The sequence below is a fragment of the Haemaphysalis longicornis genome, unplaced genomic scaffold (genome assembly GCF_048455015.1).
Source record: "Haemaphysalis longicornis isolate Haplotype H1 unplaced genomic scaffold, Haemaphysalis longicornis Haplotype H1 scaffold_12, whole genome shotgun sequence".
Taxonomy (NCBI): Eukaryota; Metazoa; Arthropoda; class Arachnida; order Ixodida; family Ixodidae; genus Haemaphysalis; species Haemaphysalis longicornis.
In genome coordinates this window covers 89514362-89533875 of record NW_027526225.1, presented here as the reverse complement: position 1 = coordinate 89533875, position 19514 = coordinate 89514362, and the positions used below count along the sequence as shown (strand labels likewise).

Sequence of the window (19514 nt, the reverse complement as noted above, 5' to 3'; positions counted from 1 at the left end):
CCAGAAAAGCGGCCACTGTGGGTGGGAATAAAACCCGCATCCTCGTGCTTGGCAGCACGACGCCTTAGCCACTGAAGCCACCACGGCGGGTGCGACAGGGTAAAAATGAGACTAATGGACGGTGGAGCAGTGACGTATTTGCAGTGGGGTCCAGGTTGTAAGGTGGTACCGGAAACGGCGAACGCGTGGTCACTGTACTCCACTAAGCGCCGGCACCGGGAAGTGGCGAGAAGTGGCCGCTCATCTTGCAACAGCTGAGGGATTTCACATTCGAAGGATGTGAACGGCCATCCGAAGCGCCGTAGCAGACGACAGAGCAGCTTCTCCCGCCTCGTGCGGTCAGTGCGCATGTGCTGGCTGCCTCCGATTCTCGCCACTTCTCGGCGCCAGCGCTTCGCGGAGCGCAGCATCCACGCACTTGCTGTTTCCCTTTGACAGTGGACCCCACTGTACACGTAGGCATGACAGCTCGAGCTGAGCCTGTGCCATACGCTGCTTCATCGTTGTCGGAGTAAATCCCCTGGAGCTATGCGCCAGGGCCCTTTTTCTGCTTCCCGCAACAATATTGAAAACAAAATAAGTTAGCGCGGATGGAGCGCAGGAGCACGAATTGTCATCGAGTGACCGAGGGACTGCACATTTTCCCGGACACTTCAAAACATTACTGATGCTTGCGCCCTTGTCGAAATACAGTAGAATCTCGATGATACGATTCTGGGTGATACGAATTTCGGGATGATACGAATTTCTGAAAAGTCCCGGCAAAATTGCATTGTTTGCAATGGGAAAAATTTCGGCTGTTACGAACGGACCTGCGCGGCCCGGCGGATGATACGAACGAGCCGGCGAGGCGCCCGACTGCCGAACAAGCAAGTGACGGCTCTCTCTCCCCATTTGTCACTCTTCTTTCTCCAGAAACGGCCGGGCTGTTGTTTTCTGCTCGCGAAAACGCGCCCCACACGCCCCATGCGCGCCGCGAAACCCCTCGCACGCTGCGCGCGCCACGGCCGGCGGCGGCAACATGGCGGCGGCTTCGGCCGCCAAGTGGCACGGCCGCTTGAGCGACTGCTTCTAGCCGCTCTTTAAAATGCCGCTCAAGGCAGACACGAAGTTTCTTGTGCAGTAAAGGAGCTGATAACGTTGGCGAAAACGGTACTATAAAACACCATCCGCGCCGCTAGTGAAAGCGCCCATAAAATATCTGCCGGAGCCTAAACATCTCGGGTGGAGCCAGCGGGCTGTCTCGAGCGTTTCGCAAGTCGTCGGCGTCTTTTTCTGACCGAGGTAGGAGATACCGCGGGCGCAAAATCGTCAATGCGGCCTTGAAAATACTGCACGCGCTAAGCCGAGGCGTGCGAATCGCGTGCAAAAACGCACCATGCGGTTCACGCTTGACTGTTACGGCGTGTAGCGAGCTTGGACACCGGGAGTGAGGAGACAAGCGCGAAGCTAGGCGAAGCGTTACGCGCTCCAGAAAGGACTGCTTTGTGACGTGGGGGTTTAAAAAAAGCAGAAAAAATCATGGATTTGTACACGTGAAAGTAAGAAAAGAAATAAACGAAAACTTTTTTCAGCGCCCAATTTTTTGGTCTGTGTTGGTTCATACGAATTTCGGATTATACGAATATTTTTCGCGGTCCCGCGAGATTCGTATCATCGAGATTCTACTGTAGTGTTGGGGTGTCTTTGCGGTCGCCGCGAGCAGTGCCACCACCGAATGATGGTGGAAATTCGACCCAATGTGCAATTGCTTGCTTCACCCAGGGGTGAGACAGCTGCGCATATTGCGCCTTTTTGATACAATTCCATTTTCCTGCGCCAAGCTGCTCCAAAAGCACGAAAATGGCGAAAATTGCGCCAAACTGCTCCAGAAGAGCCTCAACGGCACGGATTTTGATGCTGATGTCAGTTTCGGCGGGGACGAAAGCCTCCAGCATCCCGGTCACCGCTTTTATCGTCGGTCAATCGCAAACACAGAAATGGCACAAATAGAAAGACTGAAACGAAGCAAGCGATAGCTTCTAAAACTCGATTCGCTTTCCGTCCGGGTTCGCTGAAACGGCCTTCTCAATTAGGCATCGCTGTGGCAACAAACATGGCCACCGCCTGACCTGGCTGCTACCAACGCGCTCAGTGCGCATCGCCGATATTTTCCGTGGTTTATGTTACGCTATCAGCTCGGTTCCAGTCTATTCATTCTATCTGTTGTGGCTCTGAACAGTGACGTTAACGCGGGGATATGGGTTGAGATTGGTGCCAGATTACGGGAAGTTGCGGGGCTCGAAAAAAAGTTCATTGAAATCTGGGGCCTACGACTTCGGCGTGGTTTGTCCTTGAGTGCGAAACGCGGTGCGTGCGTCTATAATCGGGTTCGTGAAGTGAACTTTTTGGCTCGTTGTGGTGTTATAAAATGCTGAGGTGTTGCCGTGCTTCGAAGCGCGATCGCGAGCCTCGGGGATGGAACGGTCGACACGAAAGTTGCGGGCTTTGCCTGTTCAGGCAGCGCCCAATAGCTGCAGGACTGCATGTTTGCCACAGCACGCGACTAATAAAGCCCTAACCACATGGAGCGATTTTGCAAGCGACTTCGGGAGCGACGCGACTAGCGACGAACTACTTTTCGCCGCGGACCAAGTCGCTCATCGAATAGCTCGGTTCTGTTTCGCCAGAAACAGTCGCTCGCCTCCCGATGTATGCGAAGTGAAATTTAATGCCAAAATCTCGGTGGTTAAACAGTAACGCTACTCAAATGACCATGGGGTGAACGTGCGCCCCGGGGACTGAAATGGGTAGGCTGGTTGGGCTATGTGATCGTTAGCTCGAAGTTCCTCACCTGTTGCTGTGACTGCACTTGTTCGTAAAACACAGCCTGAAATTACAAAAATAATAATTTTACCAATGAAACGGTAAAAAAACACGCCACAATTGCAGAGCCCTTAAATTTGATAATGTTAGCGGCAGTTTTGTTGTCAGTGTTGTGTACAGCATCAACGCAATATCATGTTAGGAAGAAGGTAGTGCAGTTAGAACTTTATGATACTTTTAAAAAATTCTTTCACGTAAGGCTGTTTCAGTGTTCTGTGTATTCAAAACTGATTGGAATGTCTACTTGACCCTTCAAATTGCTGAAATTATGTTTTTTAAGCTCACAAGACGATGTATTAAATGTCCCTAACTGCTCCAAATCAAGATTCTTCTGCTCCAAAATCGAAATTTCGCTGCTCCGAAAACTGCTCCCAAATCTCTTTGGGCTGTCTCGCCCCTGTTCACCACAAGGCTGTCTCCAAGAGGCAGTTGCGAACAAGTGGACTGCAGAGTAGATTGACACACATGAGTGACAATGATATGTCATCCAATGTATTGAGGGCAGATCCATCTCGGGAGGGTCAGTGTGTGCTGTCTTCTTGGTAATCAATGAGAAGTGGATACAGTGGGTGTCGGTGTGTGTGTGTGCGTGTTTGTGCGTGCATCTCCGCCACTTTCCCGTGAAGTGGAACTAACCCTGGACCTTTCTCTCTCTGCTTCTTCTGCCCAGGGTGGAGGCCTGCTCTCGAGGGAAAGATGGGCTGGGAAAAAGCGTCGTCGCACAAAGGAGGCGTAGCAGCGAAGTGTGAACGGGAAAATGGTCGCGTACTACAACCGGCGTGTCTTCTTCTGCGCGGGCGATGTCGTCCAGCAAGGGCGAAGAAGCCAAGAAACCAACGTGCCCGCCAAGCCGCTGCCGCCATCGCCGTGCCGGACCCAGGAGGACCGCCTCCGTATCACGCCGCCATCGCGAAACGAGGGAGGGAGGGAGGGGAGGGGTCCGCCGCGAAAACAGGAGGGGTGGGGGCCGGAAGGAACTAAATCGCGCGCGTGTGCCAGGAATAATCTCGCGTGTGTCTCCCCGCCTTTTGAAACCGCAACTGCTCTGGGCCAAAGAGAGGGGTTTGTTGTTCAGGACCGTGTAGGAATGTTTTCGCGTTGCCGCATGTTTTTCTCTCTCTCTGTTAGGTTACGAATGGTTTGGGGCAGGGCAAAGAAATGCACCCCACCGCTGCGCGTGTGCTCTGCGGACGTGGACGAAGCGTTGTCTCGCCCCGCCCGGCCACCGGAAGACTTTGCGCGGGAGTGCTCGAGGACGTCGTCACTCGAGTGTGGAGAGTTGCCACTGTGCAAGAGGTGCGCTCCACTTTGGTGACTAGAGGAGCGACCCTTTTGCCGCTGCCACGTGACCAGTTCGTCGTCTCGCAATCAGATGTGTGCTGAACCTGTGACTCTTCTGACTGTTGTTCCCCGGACCCGCACAGTGCATGCCAAATCTTTTCTCGGGCCAATGAAAAGGAATCGCGTTTTTTGTTCCTTTCTTGGCGCACACCACTGCTCTCGGCATTCTTTCCGTGGCTGTCTCTGTCGACTGAAAGCGTCAGCAGTGGTGTCGTAGCGAAGCTGTCCTTTCTTTTTTTTTCTTCTCGAGTTGCGCGTTTTTCGGGGCAAGTCAGGAATTTACCCTCGCGGATGCAATCGATATAGTCTACGCTTGTTAGGTCGCCCATTATACGCGTACCGATAGTTAGGCGTTTACATTTTTTTTTTTTTTTTTTTAGCTAGGTTTTTTTTTCTCCTTGCAACCTTTTGCCACGTTTTTTTTTTTTTTTTTTTTTTTTTTGCGCAGCCATGCAAACATTTTTTTCTGTGGCTCGTTAGGTTTTTTTAATGGATTGTTAAAAGCTGAAGTTCCGCGAATTAGTGGGCTATCTCAGCGTTTAGGTAGTTACGAAGCTTGTGAATTCAGTGACAGCGACAGTCTGGTTTACTACTGTAGTGCTAGGATACTTTCACTTTGCCAAAGGCAGCTTTCCTTTTTTTCTTTCTTTGTTGTACTTAAGAATACTATTTTACTGTTTTTGTACAGAGTTACAATCGTCGTTCTTTCTTTCTTAGTGTGAAAAAATAAGGCTAACGAAGTTCCTCTTATTTTTTTTAGTGTTGTTTTACTCATGAACTGGAACGCGACAACCTAATAAAGCGCGTGTGTCGGGGTCCTCGGGTTACACACCATTCTGTGCTGGTCAGTTAGTTTAGCGACTTTAGGGAAAACGAAACAAATTGGTTTTGTCATTGTTTTATCTTTATTGTTAGGTTAATGTATTTTTTTTACTTATACAATTTTTCTCAAAGGATCTGTGATGATGTTACAAATACTAGTTAGAGTGCAAGATAAGATAAATCGTTGTTGTACAGGGAGTATTCTTCACGTATCGCTTTTTTCATTGTTTATTTTTCACCGACGACACACATAACATGGGTGGGTGGGTAAGTGGGAATCGCGTGAATGTGTAGCGAGTGCGCGTGCGACTGCGTAAATATATTTTGTTTTCTCGCGTTTTTAAACTTTTTTTTTTTTTCTCCCGACACGTCACACACACAACTTCTTGTCATTCCCTGTGACGGAAAGCTCACCGAATCTGGATTTAACGGGCGCGTTTGTAGGGGAGCTGAGACGTAATGAAAAACGATCGCGAATTTATCGGAAGGGGATTGGTTAATGCTCGCGGCTCGATGAACGGCACGAATCGCGTTGGCCAGCGTCGTTGGTCTTCTTTTTTTTCTTCCTCGCGTTATCCTTGTATAATATAAGGTCGGATTACTGCCAAATTTTTCGGTCCGTCGTGGAAATGTTTTTCCCCCGTACTGCGCGTCGAAATTCGGGATGGTGTGGCTTTAGGGCACATGCCGCTTAATTTGACGCCACATTTTGGCCGCGGGCATTTGCTTACTCTTTTTTTTTTCGTTGTCACTTCCCAAAGCCTGTTGTTGTAGGTGGGTAGAAATGTGCACCGTTTTTTGTTCTGTTGTCTCGGTTCTCTGCCAATCACAGACGGCTGGCAAGGGGTTGAGGCCACGTTAGCATCGAAGTCTGCTGGGCTGGACCCTGCTTTGTGTTGTTTTCGAGCCCTTAGGTTCCTCTTGTTCCTCCTGTTCTTTCAGTGGTCTGCCCTTATCACCCTGTGATGATGCGCTTTCCGAGTGCGTAGTATTCCACTTGCAATTGGCACGGTGTTCTTCCCTGCACACCGCAGATTTTTTTTTCCATGAGCCGAGCTACGGAAACGCCGCAAAAATTTTACCAGTGCGCCCTTCGTTTTTTTGTTTGTTTCTCGGAAAAAGGAGAGAGCACCCTCAGCCTCAGCCGTCTTAGGTTACACTTGAAAAGGCTTTCCCAGTGCTGTTCCGTTAGGGAGTTCGTGGCGTGCATAGCTGCCTCCTCTCAACACTGTATTGTGTGCTGCAGTAGTGAACCTGTCCTTTCGCGGGAAAGGCCGTCCTGGTTGTTGGTGTGCCGTGGTGCTTTGTTATTTCTCCCCCCACTTTTTGGAATTGGTGTGTAGAGAAATTTTTTGTGACAATGTTAGGCAAGCCGTACCGGTATGTTCTTCTTCCCCTTGTTTTTTCTTCTTTTCTCCCCTCCACAGTGTGCCATGACAGCTTTTTGTCTCGTGTGGACGGAGTCAGACCTAACCTTCAGCCGTTATATATTGCATGTTTGTGTGTAAAGTTGGAGAGATGGTTATTAGTCAGACTGTGTTAAAAAAAGGCACTAATTATTCTCGACCACTGTTGTTATGAGCAAAAAAAAACGAATGAGTGATAGAGGGGCAGAGTGGCACATTTCTTTGTTATTCGATGAGGATTAAGAAGAGCAACAATGGTCCACTGCTTTTTCTCTGTAATGTGCATGAGTTTGTGTGTACCTTGGTTTTTATTCACTTCGAAACATTCACCCGAAAAAAAAAAATGCATGCAGTTGTTTCAAACACGCCTGTGTCTGTGTGCGTTATTGCTGCGTGCGTCTCGTACGGAAGAAGCTGCTGCTACCGGGCTTAGCACAAACGTTATATCATTTGGTTGAACATGGTTGTCAGGCCTTGCTTTGACGTTGAATTTATGGTTACCATGTGTGCGTCATATTCAGTGTGAGCACTGGGAATTCTAGACTACAGCTTTGGGGAAAGTTATCTTTATGCAGAAAACAGTGGCTTCCCACTTTGAATTCAGTTGCAAGATGAAGCTCAATCATGACTGGTCGTGTGCCCTTACCCCTCTGATGCCCAAAACTTTATTATTTTGCTTAAGCGTGTGTAGTTTTTATGATCTAAAAGGACTTCTGACATCATAAATGTGGAGTCTGGAAAAAATTTGGTCCGTTAGGAGGGACACTAGGACACACTGGGCACTGAAAAACACTGGACACTGACTGCCCATACATCACTTGAACAAGAGAGCTACCTTAACCGCCATAATGTATGGTTAAAGTGAATACAATAACGTAGTTTGTATTGCTATCATTTGTAATAATGAAATTGCACTATTTCGGTTACCTGTCACTAGCCCCATTGAGCCACCCGGGCTTGATGCGAGTTGGCACACGTAAACAATATTTTTTTTAGCACACAGAAGTATGTGCTGCCCTGTCGTCTTTAATTTTTGAAGGCCCGGGATCCTTTGTCTGTCTCTAGATGGTTTTAAATGTCTAAAAACCACCAGAGGGAGAGAAAAAAAATTGAGTTGTTGCTCCTGAGCAACACGGCATCAAAGGGCTAGGGGCAAAACCATGACTCCCTTGATATGTGGAGCTTGGTGGTGAACAAGGGGTCGTCCGGTTGTAACAACTTCACATCAACCACTGGGCTTTTAGAGTACCGGCGCCCTTTTCTCTCGTGTGCCGCCGGGATTTTCATTGGTCGGTCGGCACCACGTGATATTTGTTTACATGTGGGCGCAGCCATTTTGTTTCTGGGCGCCTCTCTCTGCTGCGCGGACGCTAGAGCGACCGGTCGCACTCTGCCTGTCACAACCGGCGGCGGTTTTGTTGAGAGAAGTGGCAACACTGCAAGCCAGAAACAAAATGGCCCCCAGACGCTTCCGGGTGCACGAGTGGCGGTACTCTTAAGTGTAGCTTATTTAGTGACGCTACGGTGAACCATTTTTAATGCAGAAGCAGAGACTGCTGCTATGCCACGAAAACGGTAGTCTGGTAGCAGTGCTGTAGCCGGCTGCATTGGTGCCAGTCAGAAAACGCCCCTACACTGAGCATGTGAAATTTGTTCCGTGGAACTCGCCAATTGCACAGGCATCCGCTAACCCATGCCGACAAAGGAATGCCGTTATGTTTGTGGATGGACAGAGGAGGAGGAGGAGGAATAAACGTGTATCTGAAGCTGTCAGCCCTGGGGAAGAGTCCTCATTCCAGGACCCCTTGAGTCCGTCCGGCTTCTTGGGCTCGCTGCACCAGCCAAAGCTGGTCGTCAGGGTCCGAGCTGGACAGTGCTCTCTCCCAGTGCTCAGGGGAGGGGAAAGGCAGGGGGGGTAGGTGGGGGTTTTTATCACAGCCCCAAATGATATGGTAGAGGGTGCCCGGAGCCTCGCAGAAGCGGCATTGCGAGGAGTACAGGGTGGGGGCCAGAATGTGGGCTCTAGTTGGGTGGGGAAATGTGTTTGTCTGAATGCCTCGGAGGTGGCGCTCTTGTTCTTTGGTGAGGCTTTTGTGCGCAGGAGGATATAGCATTCGTTCCAGACGGTAATGCTGAGTGACTTCGTGGATGGACAGAAGCAGCTCTCTCTGTACGTACTTAGCACTATCTATTGGTTTGCTTTGAATGCTCGAGGTATTTTATTCTGTAATTGCGAAAAGCAATTGCTCGTTTGGTTTTCATAACCAGCGTTTAGACAGTCCGGTTTCTCTTACACCCTGGGTTCCATTCCCTGCGTTTTTTTAGCAGTTTATACCCCGTTTTATCACCCCCAGTTTAGTTGCAGTTGTGTTCTTTAGGTCTGGTTAGGTGAGAGGGTGCAACCTATCATCACGTCTAAGGGTTGTTTGCTTTAGATCACGTTAGGTGGGGGGGTGCAACGTATCGTCACGTCTAAGGGTTGTTTTTTATAGGTATGGTTAGCTGGGAGGGGTCAACCTATTGTCACGTCTAAGGGTTGCTTGTTTCCTTAGGTCAAGTTAAAGGGGTGCAACCCATCGTCACGTCTAAGGGTTGTGTGTTTTCTTAGGTCAGGTTAGGTGCGGGGTGCAACCTATTGTCGCGTCTAAGCTTCTGCACCCTGCAGCAAGTGTCGGTTAAGTACTTGTAGAGGAATGGAATTTTTTAGTGGCGCTTTAGGCCATGTGCATGTGGCCACATCAGGACCACTCTCTATGTGGCAGTGTTGTGAAATTTCTTTCCCACATGGGTACAAGCCAGGAACTTCCGTGCTACACCTTGTGCTGTGTACAGGTTTGTTTTGAACATTCCCACTGTAGGGCCTGCTGCTGGGCCTTCATGTCCTAGGGGCGGAGTTGCGGATTCCAACACTAATGGCGTGTATTCGAGCCGCAGCAATTCTCGCAGCTGATATGAGCAAGCCTCAATGTATTGCCTGTGAATTGACCTGTGTCTGAGGTCTTTTGCACGCAGTAGTGAGAAATGTGGGGCCAGCCACAGCACGTGCTTGGAACACCGGCCCGTGGGGAGAAAGCAGAAGGCTGTCACTTGTGCAAAGGTAGAAAGAAAAGTTACTCGGGTACATGATGGGTCAAAGTTGGACCTCACATGGTGCTTTGGGTTCTGTTAATATCACCATCTAGTACCTGCATTTCAAGGTAAAATGATTAATGTGTACGTATTGACCTGTTAGGCTCAACTTCGCTGCTGAACGTTAGGCCTATGTGTTTGGGTACCTGTGGGAAAAGAGTACTTGTACTTGTGGAACCGAAGAAAACGTGGGGCAAAGTAGAAGTGGACGAACGAGAGAAGATACAGCAGATGCGGGCGCCAACTTCCAACTGTTTATTCGAAGGAAACCACACTAATTTATACACGACTAATCTATATGGAAACAACAAAATATAGCAACCAAGGTACAATCATGCTAACAGGTGCAGATGGTGGTGCCGATGGCTAGAGTGAGCAAGTACAACCCTGCTGATAGTTGACAACCTGTCTTCTCCAGCCTCAAGAGAACAATCAAGGCGGTCCTAACGCGCATGCATTCCAGGCACAGACCAAACCGTAAAAAGGGAAGAACAGCTGCGTGTGCTAAACTAAAGCGTTGTGCTAAACTACACGCTGCGTTGACGCACTTGTCGACTGCTCTTTTTATAAAAACCGCCTCAATTACCTGTTTTGTTTTTGCTCTCCCCAGAAAGGTGGTCTTATCCAGGAGTGGCTCACGCAGAGCGCTTGCAGTGGTCAGCAAGGTGCCCACCCATGTTGCTGCTGACTGCCAACCGGTGCTCTCGCGCACGTTCATTGAAGCAATGTCCAGTTTGTCTAATGTACACCCATTTGCACTTCAAGGGGGTTCTGTAAATGACATTTTTTACACAGAGTAGAGCGTAGCGTGCTTCTTTGAGCATGTCTCCAGTAGCTTATTGGCCATCATAGGGCAAACTTTGACCAGCTTGCAAGGGGCAGAACATGCAACATGCACATTGTGCCTGGCTGAGACCTTCTTGACACTGCGAAAGCTGGGGATGTACGGTATTGCATGCGTTCTCATTTTTTTCCCTTCTGCTCCTGCACTGCTCCTGCACTTTTTTACCATGTTTCATCTTCTGCAGGAGCCTTCACACACACTTGTGATAACGGTGGGAGGAAATTGGGCGGCTTCCAAGCGGCTGATGCGATTGCTAAAACTTGCTATCAGATTATGCTCGCAGGATTTTGTTACAGCCGAATTAAGGCATGTGGTGGCTATTCCCCTCTTTATCAGCTTGGAATGTACGCTGTCATATAGGAGAAGGCTTGTTTGGCCCTTGGATTGTACGTCCAACACGTGTGGCCCTTTGCAAAGCTGAGTTTGAGGTCAAAAAATTTAATCTGATTGCTTTGAATCTGATTGAAATCTGAAGCACGTAAGAAGGCTTAGTTGCCCTGAGGGATTTGACTGCGCGGTTGCATATTGTTTTAAAGTCAATAGCGTGTATGTATTTTATCTATACATTGCCTTTTATACTATGGATGTTTTTGGATAATGTATTCTTTTAAGTGTAACAATGAACTACAGAAATCTACTCTGAGTCCGCCAGAGCACTCGTTTTATTTGCGTTCCGAAATAGATGACGCACGAAAAGTAGCGCGTAGGAGATCCAAGGCGAAGAATTCGCTGCTCATGGCCCTCAGCTGCCCGTCGCGAGGTGAACTGAATTTCGTGGACAAATCCTGAAACGAGAGAAGAATTTACTGCTCACACACAAAAGAAAATTCACTGGCAATGCGATTGTTCAGCGTTTGCGTCACCTTGCTGCTTCTGCCGTAAATGAATGCCAGCTTATAAAAGGAAAAGCCGGTGAGCATTGAAGGTCGTGCCTGCGATTTGTTTGGAATTATAACTGCGCCTTGCATTTACGCCGTAGTACGAGTCCGCTGAATAGCCCCGCAACCTAGACTGCCTGCCTAATCTCATCGCTGGACCTCGCATTTACCACGGCATCCCGTATGACGTCACATCCTGTCATGACGTCGCGCGTCTTCAAGTATCATAACAGACACTTTTTGTGCAAATGACCTTCAGTGACCTTGCAGTGGCCTCCGCCCGTTTTGAATGGCCTTGCCACGTACACTTCAGAACCGAGGCCCTAGCAGGCTCAGCTTGTGGGTTTTTTAAAGGGAAGCTTTTAGCTTCTCACTGATGTCTGTAGTGCACCCCGAAACGCACTGCAAGAAAGCCAACTTTCTCCGACGAAAACTCTCGTGGTCGGAATGAAAGCTGGGTCCCTCGCGTTATTAAGCTGACGTCTGTCCGAGTGCACCATTCCGAGACGGTCGAAGTAGAACCACTAAATAAGCAGCTTGAATTTTTGTCCAAGGCCCCTTTCTCTTTGAGGAATAAACATTTAGAGTGAAGCTGTATGTGTTTAGGGTTTCGCTTATTTTCCCGAGTGTACCCTCTGTCCGCGTTCCTATCATGCGCGTGGCTGGTATCATCAGGCTCCCCAGGGTGGCGGTAGCCCTCCACTCTGGAACACAGTTCCGAGGCTCCACGTGCTTTTGAAGCGCAAGGCGTTCCATAGCGCCAGCCAAGCGTGAGTGTGCGTTTGTTTCATAAGCGGCTGCTACCGAAAAAGGCATCCGCCGTGGCGCGAAACTGCGTCCGCCGAGGCCCTCGCACCATTGGTGGTGTCGTCGCCGCTAATTTTCACAGCAGTACGGCCTGCGTGCTATAGTAAGGGTCGGGGTTCTTCCAGTATGCGCTGGGATCTTTCCAGTAGCATGAAAAAAAATGTCATCCCGAGTTCGTATACGTTTGTTCAAAATTCTGTCCCCTCAGCTTTGCTGCTCATCCACACAACAAAAATGAAAGGTGCAGCAACACAGATGCTCTGCGATACACTGATCTGCGACGTTTGCTTGAACGTACCACCAGGAAAATATGACCGCCACACCAATTTTGCTCACAAATGAGTTGTGCTGCGTAACTTTCAGGAACGTCGATCCCCGCAGTTTGGGAGTTTTCTCATATTTCCCCTCCACGAATGTTCAAGCTGGCACGCAAGTGGACATTAACGAATTAGTGGACTGCCGACAAGGGTACTCACTTAATTGGCCAGCTGGGCAGCAATGGTCGTCGAGAGCCGCAGGGATGCACGGTCGTCGACGTAGAAGTTGCGCCCTAATGCGGGTGGGCTGGCGGATAACTTTCATATCTGTAGACGGCACCGCCAGACAATGCCACCTGCGGCCCCTGTGGTTCCCGCGGTGCCTCCTCATCCTCAGTCGGTTCCTTCTCGACGCCATTCTTGAAGAGCGCGCCAGCGGCTGTTTTGGCCTGCGTCCTCATGATTCCTTTCTCGGCGGACCGGCTCATAGCCCTGTTCGGGCTCGCCGGGTGTACCACAGGCTGGGCGGGCGTGTCACTCGGGTACTGGTGCTGCGTGTTACTGGACGAAATTCTCTGCAGGCACTGCTGCGGAGGCGGCATGTCACTTCTCTTGGAGTACTGACGCTGGGGAGGGTCGTTGAGCTCCATCTTCGAACCCGTTGATGAAGAGCTAAGCCGTTCCGTCACCTTCCTAACGTACTCTATGGAGCGGCCCTTTGGCTTGGGCTTGCTCCGTGAGCCAGATGACGAGGACGACGATGATGACGAGCTCTTTTTAGAATTCCTCCGGGACTTTTTTCCTTTCGACTCCTTGGAACGCTTCGTGCGCCCGCTGCGTGGCCTGTCTACAGACGAAGATGAAGACGACGACGAAGAGGACTTCTTGAGATGACGCGACCTTTGCCGCCGTGGCTTCGAGGGTGCTCGCCTGTCGCTGCGGCCATCTTCGTCGTACGACGCTCTTCGGACATTTCGGCTCGGCGGCCTACTGTCGTGCTGCAGGCTGTATCTTCTGGGACGAACACGCACGTCGGGTTCACTGTAATCAGTGCTCGCAATGTCGGCGCGAATTTTCTCCAGCATGTTCTCTGCGCGTTGCTCGTCGATGTCTTGCTGTATTCTGTCAAATCGGTCCGATGCCCTGCTCATAGACCTGCTTGCAGGCCTATTCTCCCCGACATAGACAGTCTTCTCTCTCGAGCAAGGTCGCCTCGCGTAATTTGGCCCCTCATAACTGGGCCGCCCGCCAATCCGCGGGTCTTGCTCCGCGCTGCGCCTACCCGTCGGCGCACCATAGCCGGGAGGCGGCGGTCTCCCGTACGAATCCACCATGGTCGGCCCCGTAGGCTCTGCGTAGCCGCTTGGACGCCTTCCTGCAGGAGGCATGTTGGTGATGTCCAAAATTTGGTCTATATGGCTTCCCATGTCCAAGAGCCTCCTGACTTTGGGACCCATTTCGGCCATTTTAGCGAGGTTGACGTCGTTGCCGAGAGCTAAGTTGCGGAAATCCTCGCGACTTCGCTGCACGTTCGGAGGTGCCCCACCATCCACCTGATAAGCGTGGCCGCTGCGCATGGGCGCGTAGATGTAGTCTGCACCAGGTCCCGTGTCTATGTCCGGGCCGTACCCCGTTCCCGGCAGAGGGGAATACCCCCGCTCGGCCGGCATGCCACTGGGAGCGGTGGGCAAGCTCTCGACGATCATCTTGGCGCGAACGGTATTGGGCCCGACCTGCTGCTCGTAGATCTTGACTGCCGTCAGGTACTCCCTCTGGACTGGCTCGGAGACGGGGACTCTCTGCGCGCTGCCAGAGAATGACTTCACTGGCAGACCCTCCGAAGGTCGGCAAGTTGTGACTACTTTCGGAGGGGGCGCCTGCGGTCCGAGACCTGCGACAACTTTTGCAGGGGGCGGCGGCGGAGGCTCAGCAGGGGGGAGCCCTGCGAATTCCTTGGGAGGGGTAGCAGGTTCCGGGGGAGGAACGTCGGGTGCTGCTTGAGGCGGCGTAGCAGATGCTGGCGGGGGAACGCCAGGGGGCGCTTGAGGAGGCGTAGCGGACGCCGGCGGGGGAACGCCAGGGGGCGCTTGAGGCGGCGTAGCGGACGCCGGCGGGGGAGCGTTCGGAGCCGCTTGAGGCGTAGGCGTGGTTGGCGCGGGAGGAATTTGCGGCGCTTCTTGAGGAGGCGTAGGGGTAGTGGGCGCAGGAGGACCGGCGGCGGCGACAACGCCTAGCATCGGCTTCTGCGGCATCATGGTGAGAGCCGATAGTGCGCAAGTTCAGCTGACTTGGGCTCTTCGCGAGTGAAGCCCGGGCCCTCTTCAAGCCGCCGCCGTTCAGTTCGCCGAGCTGCCAACCGGGTGCTGTGTGCGAAGAGGCGGATGGCTCGGTAGGGATCAACCTGCGAAAACAACGGTGGTCGCGAGCTACATGAGACCGATGTGCGACACGTGGCCGGCCAACGCAGTGTAACCGAAAGAAAGCTGTTCTTAACAGAGACCCGCCGTTCATTAATTACAAGGAAAACGTCGATGGCTGGCTTGGACCTCGAGCATCAGTACGCAAGGCACCCGTGCAAAACGTGCAGTTTGGACCGAGCAATACATCCCCGCACGCTAGTTAGTTTAAAACGACTAAAATGCTGGTGGGTACGCCTGTGTCTCACAAGCATACGACGTGACGTGGCCCGGGGCCGTACTGGAGGTTGCAGAATAGCAAGAAGGGTCATTTAGTGTCACTCGATAAGTTAGACTACCGTCACGAGGCATGCGCAAGTGAGCACTTGGAGCTAATTTGGTGCTTATCAGTGTTGCCGGATTACCGCTTCTGGTGACGCTAGGGGCACTAGTGACACTAGGGGCATTGATACCGGTTTTACTAGTGGTACGGGCGTTGCATTTTTCTTGCGTGCATAGTGTTTCTTTGAAGACCGCCTCATGTAAGGACAACCTATATGTAGTACTAGCGGCACAGTAAACCGCCGTTCACCCGAGTTGTGGTCCACCATACCAAAGAACTTGCTCCATGACCTCACGTACTTCGGCTCGCCTATTGCAGACTGCCATACTGCGCTAAACCTTAGTCTGGAAACCGCGCACCTTTGGCCTCAGCATTGCTTTTGACTTCGTATACAGCGACAAACCTGTTTTTTTTCCCTTCTCTTTTCTATTTGTCTACAAATATGCCTCATTTCCGGCGCTCATTTTAATTCTCGCAGTAAAGAAATCCCGGCTTTGTTTTTGAAAACAAACCTTTCGATGCCAGCTAGGGGAGCCAGTTCAATCCACCCGCGATTGTTGGCTCGCGCGGTTTCGCTTTGGCGCGTGTTCTAGTTCACTCTAATGGAGGTAAAAGGCTGCATTTGTGACCGTTAGTGATATAAAGACGCAAATGTGCAGCTAGATGCGGTAATTGCAGCATGCCGTACTTTCGCGCGTATAACCCGCCCCTGAATATAATCAGCACCTACACTTTCAGTCGGCGGGAAAAAAAAAAATCCCCGCGTATTGCTCGCACATTTGATACAGGAAAGGCTGCACCAAAACTACTGCTCAAGCAACACACCACTTACTATGCAGACAGAGAAAGCGTATATTTAGCAAGTAGAATGCACTACTGCCAGGCTAAAGTCACAATTCACTAATAAAATTCTGTTAGAGTGCGCTCGTCCTTGTTTTTACCCCCTCTCCTTGTATGTTGTGCGCAATCGCTGCCATGGAAGGCTTAGTTCGTATTACTGCGTAGGAGCTTCACGGCACTAAGCGCATTGCCGTGAAGCTACACTAATAGCTAAACCCCGCGTGTTATCCGCACACCTACTTTGCCACCGAAATTTTCGCATTTTGGTGCGGGTTATGCGCGCGAAAACACGGTATATTTTCCGGCAAGGACAAGCAAGAAACAAGAGTTAACCGAATTTACGCAATGCAACAGTATGAATTAAGCAGCTTTAAAATACATCAGTTAAAATACTTAAATATACATGTGAGCAAACCAAAATTTCGAAATTTATTTGTATTTACCCAATGTTGCAATTATCCGAATTTGAAATGTCGCGGCTCTACTGTACATACAAAACAACAGGGGGCTGAGGGGGCAGTCCTGCCGTACAGAACAATGCACATCGATGGGTGCTTCCAATTGCTTATTGCCGATTAGACGAGTTGTGCAATTCCTGTATGCAAGCGCCACGCCCTCTTTAGTAACATTACCTACGTTCACATGTGCGAGTACCGAAAACAATGGACACGCAGTCAAACGCCTTTGCCGGGTCAGTCTAATTGATTGATTGATTGATTGATTGATTGATTGATTGATTGATTGATTGATTGATTGATTGATTGATTGATTGATTGATTGATTGATTGATTGATTGATTGATTGATTGATTGATTGATTGATTGTGGGGCTTAACGCGCCGACGCAACGCAGGAGATGAGGCGCGCCGTAGTGGAGGGCTCCGGATTAATTTTTGCCACCTGGGGATCTTTAACGTAAGCCGAAATCTCAAACACACTGGCGTTTACGCTTTTCGCCTCCACCAGAAGAGGCCGTCGTTTCCCGGAATCGAACCCGCGTCCTTGGGCTCAGCAGCACAACGGCATAGCCACTGAGCCACCATGGCGGGTCAAATTTGATCGGGCCGACTATTCGATCAAGAACTGCTTTAAGCCTGCTTTCAATAACTTTCATAAAACTTTTGCAATCTACATCGGTTAAACAAATTGGCCGGTATAGAGGACTTCACATTCCCTAGCTTTTCTATTTCTTCTGTTTTGGGGATTACAACTGTATGCGAAGCAACGTATGACGTAGGCGGAGCTTTGTTGTTATAGGCTTTGTTGCCCATTCTGGAAAGAACTAAAGATAGCTTGTATTTAAACAATTTGTAAAAGGATGCGCTGAGTACACCTGGTTCAGGCGACTTGCCCGGGTTTTTTAAGTCTATTGCATCTTTAGCTCCTTCTGCCGATATAGGTCTTTCTAGCCATTCTTGTGTTTCATCGTCCAGGGGAGGCGAAACGTCGATAAGTTGCGTTTAGATTCCTCCAGGTCAACTGGTTTTAAAATAAAATTGCCTGATGATATGCTTTGAACTCGTTTCCTATTTCGTTTTTGTTGGTCGTTTCCTCATCCATCTCACTCTCTCTGATCGCTTTGCGCTGTGCCCGCTTCTTTGCGGCTCCAAGCTCCTGCTTTGTAATACCTAACGGGATACCTAACCTTTATAAAACCTAATGGTAATACCTAGCGGAGGTTTCTCTAGCAAGCATGCTTGAAAGGGGAGCTTCACAAAATATAGGACCATGCCAAAAGACGAATTTGTCTCTGGGGTATGAGGCACGCCGTAGTGAGGGCTACGGATTAACTTATACCCCGCGGGGAGCTTTAACGAGCGCCGAAATGTCGATACATGCATCGAAGAAATTTGGGCATATTGGTTCATAACCTCTAAATCATAGCGGAGAATACTACGTGGACAAGGAGCGTTCTTTGTCCCTGTTCTGCTCTACTGCATTTGCATGCATTAAATTACATTCATAATCGCATATAGAAAAATGATGGTTAGGCCGCAAGGCATGCATTGGCCAGTACAAATGGGCGAAAAGCCAGAAATTTGCATGCGAGTAGCATACGGTACCCAGGTGTAGGCACAATGAAGGCAATATGCAATACCAAGCACCGTCCAGTGCTGGCCTTCCAGCGCTTGTCCAAAGTAGGCCTGTCATCTTTGCCAAGCCCCAGTCAGTAATGGCGGCCGAGACCTTGACAAGCTTATGGGCACCGGCCACATATTCCACGCTTGAGCTTTGGCCCTATCTGCTGCTCAGAAACCTCCCCCACCCAACAGAACGCGCAACTACAGGCTAAATATATATGGATGGCCACAGAGAGAGCAGGACGTAAGGACAGGCGCGCAGTCCTTGAGTCGATCTTAGCTTCCCATCCAATGGTCGATACCTCTGCAATTAGCAAAAGCGCCGCGCGTTTGGTATCATTCCCAAGTGAAGAGAATTTTAAGAAGCGCGCGCCTCATCGCCTGCGTTGCGTCGGTGCGTTAAACCCTACAATCAATCAAATTTTAAGAAGCTATTTGTCCTTTAGGTAGCCTGGTACGAGTTAAGGGTTAGGTAGTGGCTATTTACCGGCCCCGCAGAGTAATTTTCCCAAATTCCACCCGCAGCAGCCTGTGATTGGTCAACGTGGAGCATTATGGGAGAAATACTGCGCCAAGACCCGCCCTTTCGGCTGCTCCCGTGGCGGTGTGGTGGTATCGTGCCCATTTTGGAACCGAAGACTATGGTTTGAGTTGGGTTTACCATAGTCTGCGTTCGCTGTAGTAGAGTTAAGTTAGGTTCGTTTGCGTTGGGTTGGGTTAGTTTAGGTCACGATACGTTAGATTACATTGAGTTGGATCAAATGAGGCTGGTTTGGCTGCGCTACCTTAGGTTCTACTCTCCCAAATCCTACTAATTTAGAAAAAGAATATTCAGCCGGCTCCGGAAGAATAATTTTTCCGAAATTCCACCGGTCCGCCAGCCAATGGGCGGCGACAGCCGGCGGAATTTCGGGGAAATTATTCTGCCGGCGCCGGTAGAATAGACACGGCGCAAGGGTTAAGCCCCGGCCCAAGCTTGGGTGAGGTAAGGTTTTCGAGAGGACTCACTCTAGCTTCGGCCGGGCAATTTCGAGGGCAGACAGAGTGGTCTCCTAGCGACGGGACACAGCTGTGGGCGCGCCTCCGGGCTCGGCCAGGGCCGGCAGGAACGGAGCTCGCCCACCCAGTTGCCGCCGTCGAAGAACCGCCACGGAACGAGCCCCGAGGCACGCGCACGCGCCCACCTTTTCTTTCTCTTCCACGACACTAACGCCCCCCTGGCCCCATTCCCCGCGCAGGCCGACACTACGAAATCCGTTGGGTTTAAGGGGAGGCGCATATATTGACCCTTTTTTTAACACGAAAGTATTTTATGCTGGGATACACCAAGATTTCACTGACTTCATGTCCGCCAGGGAAATGACGCCAGTACAGCGCAAACAAGAGAAACAGCAGAAAAGGCTTAATTGGCGCGGATGGTGCTGCCGTCTAGGAGAGGTGAAGCGAAGTAGTGCGTAATGACGCTAACGAGCGCCGTCAGTTGGCGCCTCGATCGGGCAGCGTGAG

At 50.4% G+C, this 19514-nt stretch overlaps 2 protein-coding genes across 5 annotated transcripts in view; one reads left to right on the top strand and one right to left on the bottom strand.

Annotated features, from left to right (window-relative positions):
* Tnpo (transportin 1) overlaps positions 1-6799 on the top strand; it is a 54649-nt gene extending 47850 nt beyond the window's left edge. For both annotated transcript variants that reach the window (XM_077693728.1, XM_077693727.1), the window contains one exon: positions 3536-6799. The gene's annotated coding sequence lies outside the window, so the exon portion shown is untranslated. The remainder of the gene's footprint in view (positions 1-3535) is intronic.
* Positions 6800-9758: 2959 nt separating this feature from the next.
* On the bottom strand, positions 9759-19202 carry LOC144162973 (uncharacterized). 3 transcript variants are annotated; one of them, XM_077693729.1, is made up of 3 exons: positions 19017-19202; positions 12569-14750; positions 9759-11192 (listed from the first exon to the last, which is right to left on the bottom strand). In XM_077693729.1, the coding sequence occupies exon 2, from the start codon at positions 14602-14604 to the stop codon at positions 12643-12645; it is 1962 nt and encodes a 653-aa protein (XP_077549855.1). In that variant the 5' UTR covers positions 14605-14750; positions 19017-19202; the 3' UTR covers positions 9759-11192; positions 12569-12642. The 3 variants fall into 3 exon arrangements, with proteins under 3 accessions (XP_077549855.1, XP_077549857.1, XP_077549856.1); XM_077693731.1 differs by lacking the exon at positions 19017-19202 and adding an exon at positions 15015-15256; XM_077693730.1 differs by lacking the exon at positions 19017-19202 and having other exon boundaries at positions 12569-15256.
* Positions 19203-19514: the final 312 nt, after the last annotated feature.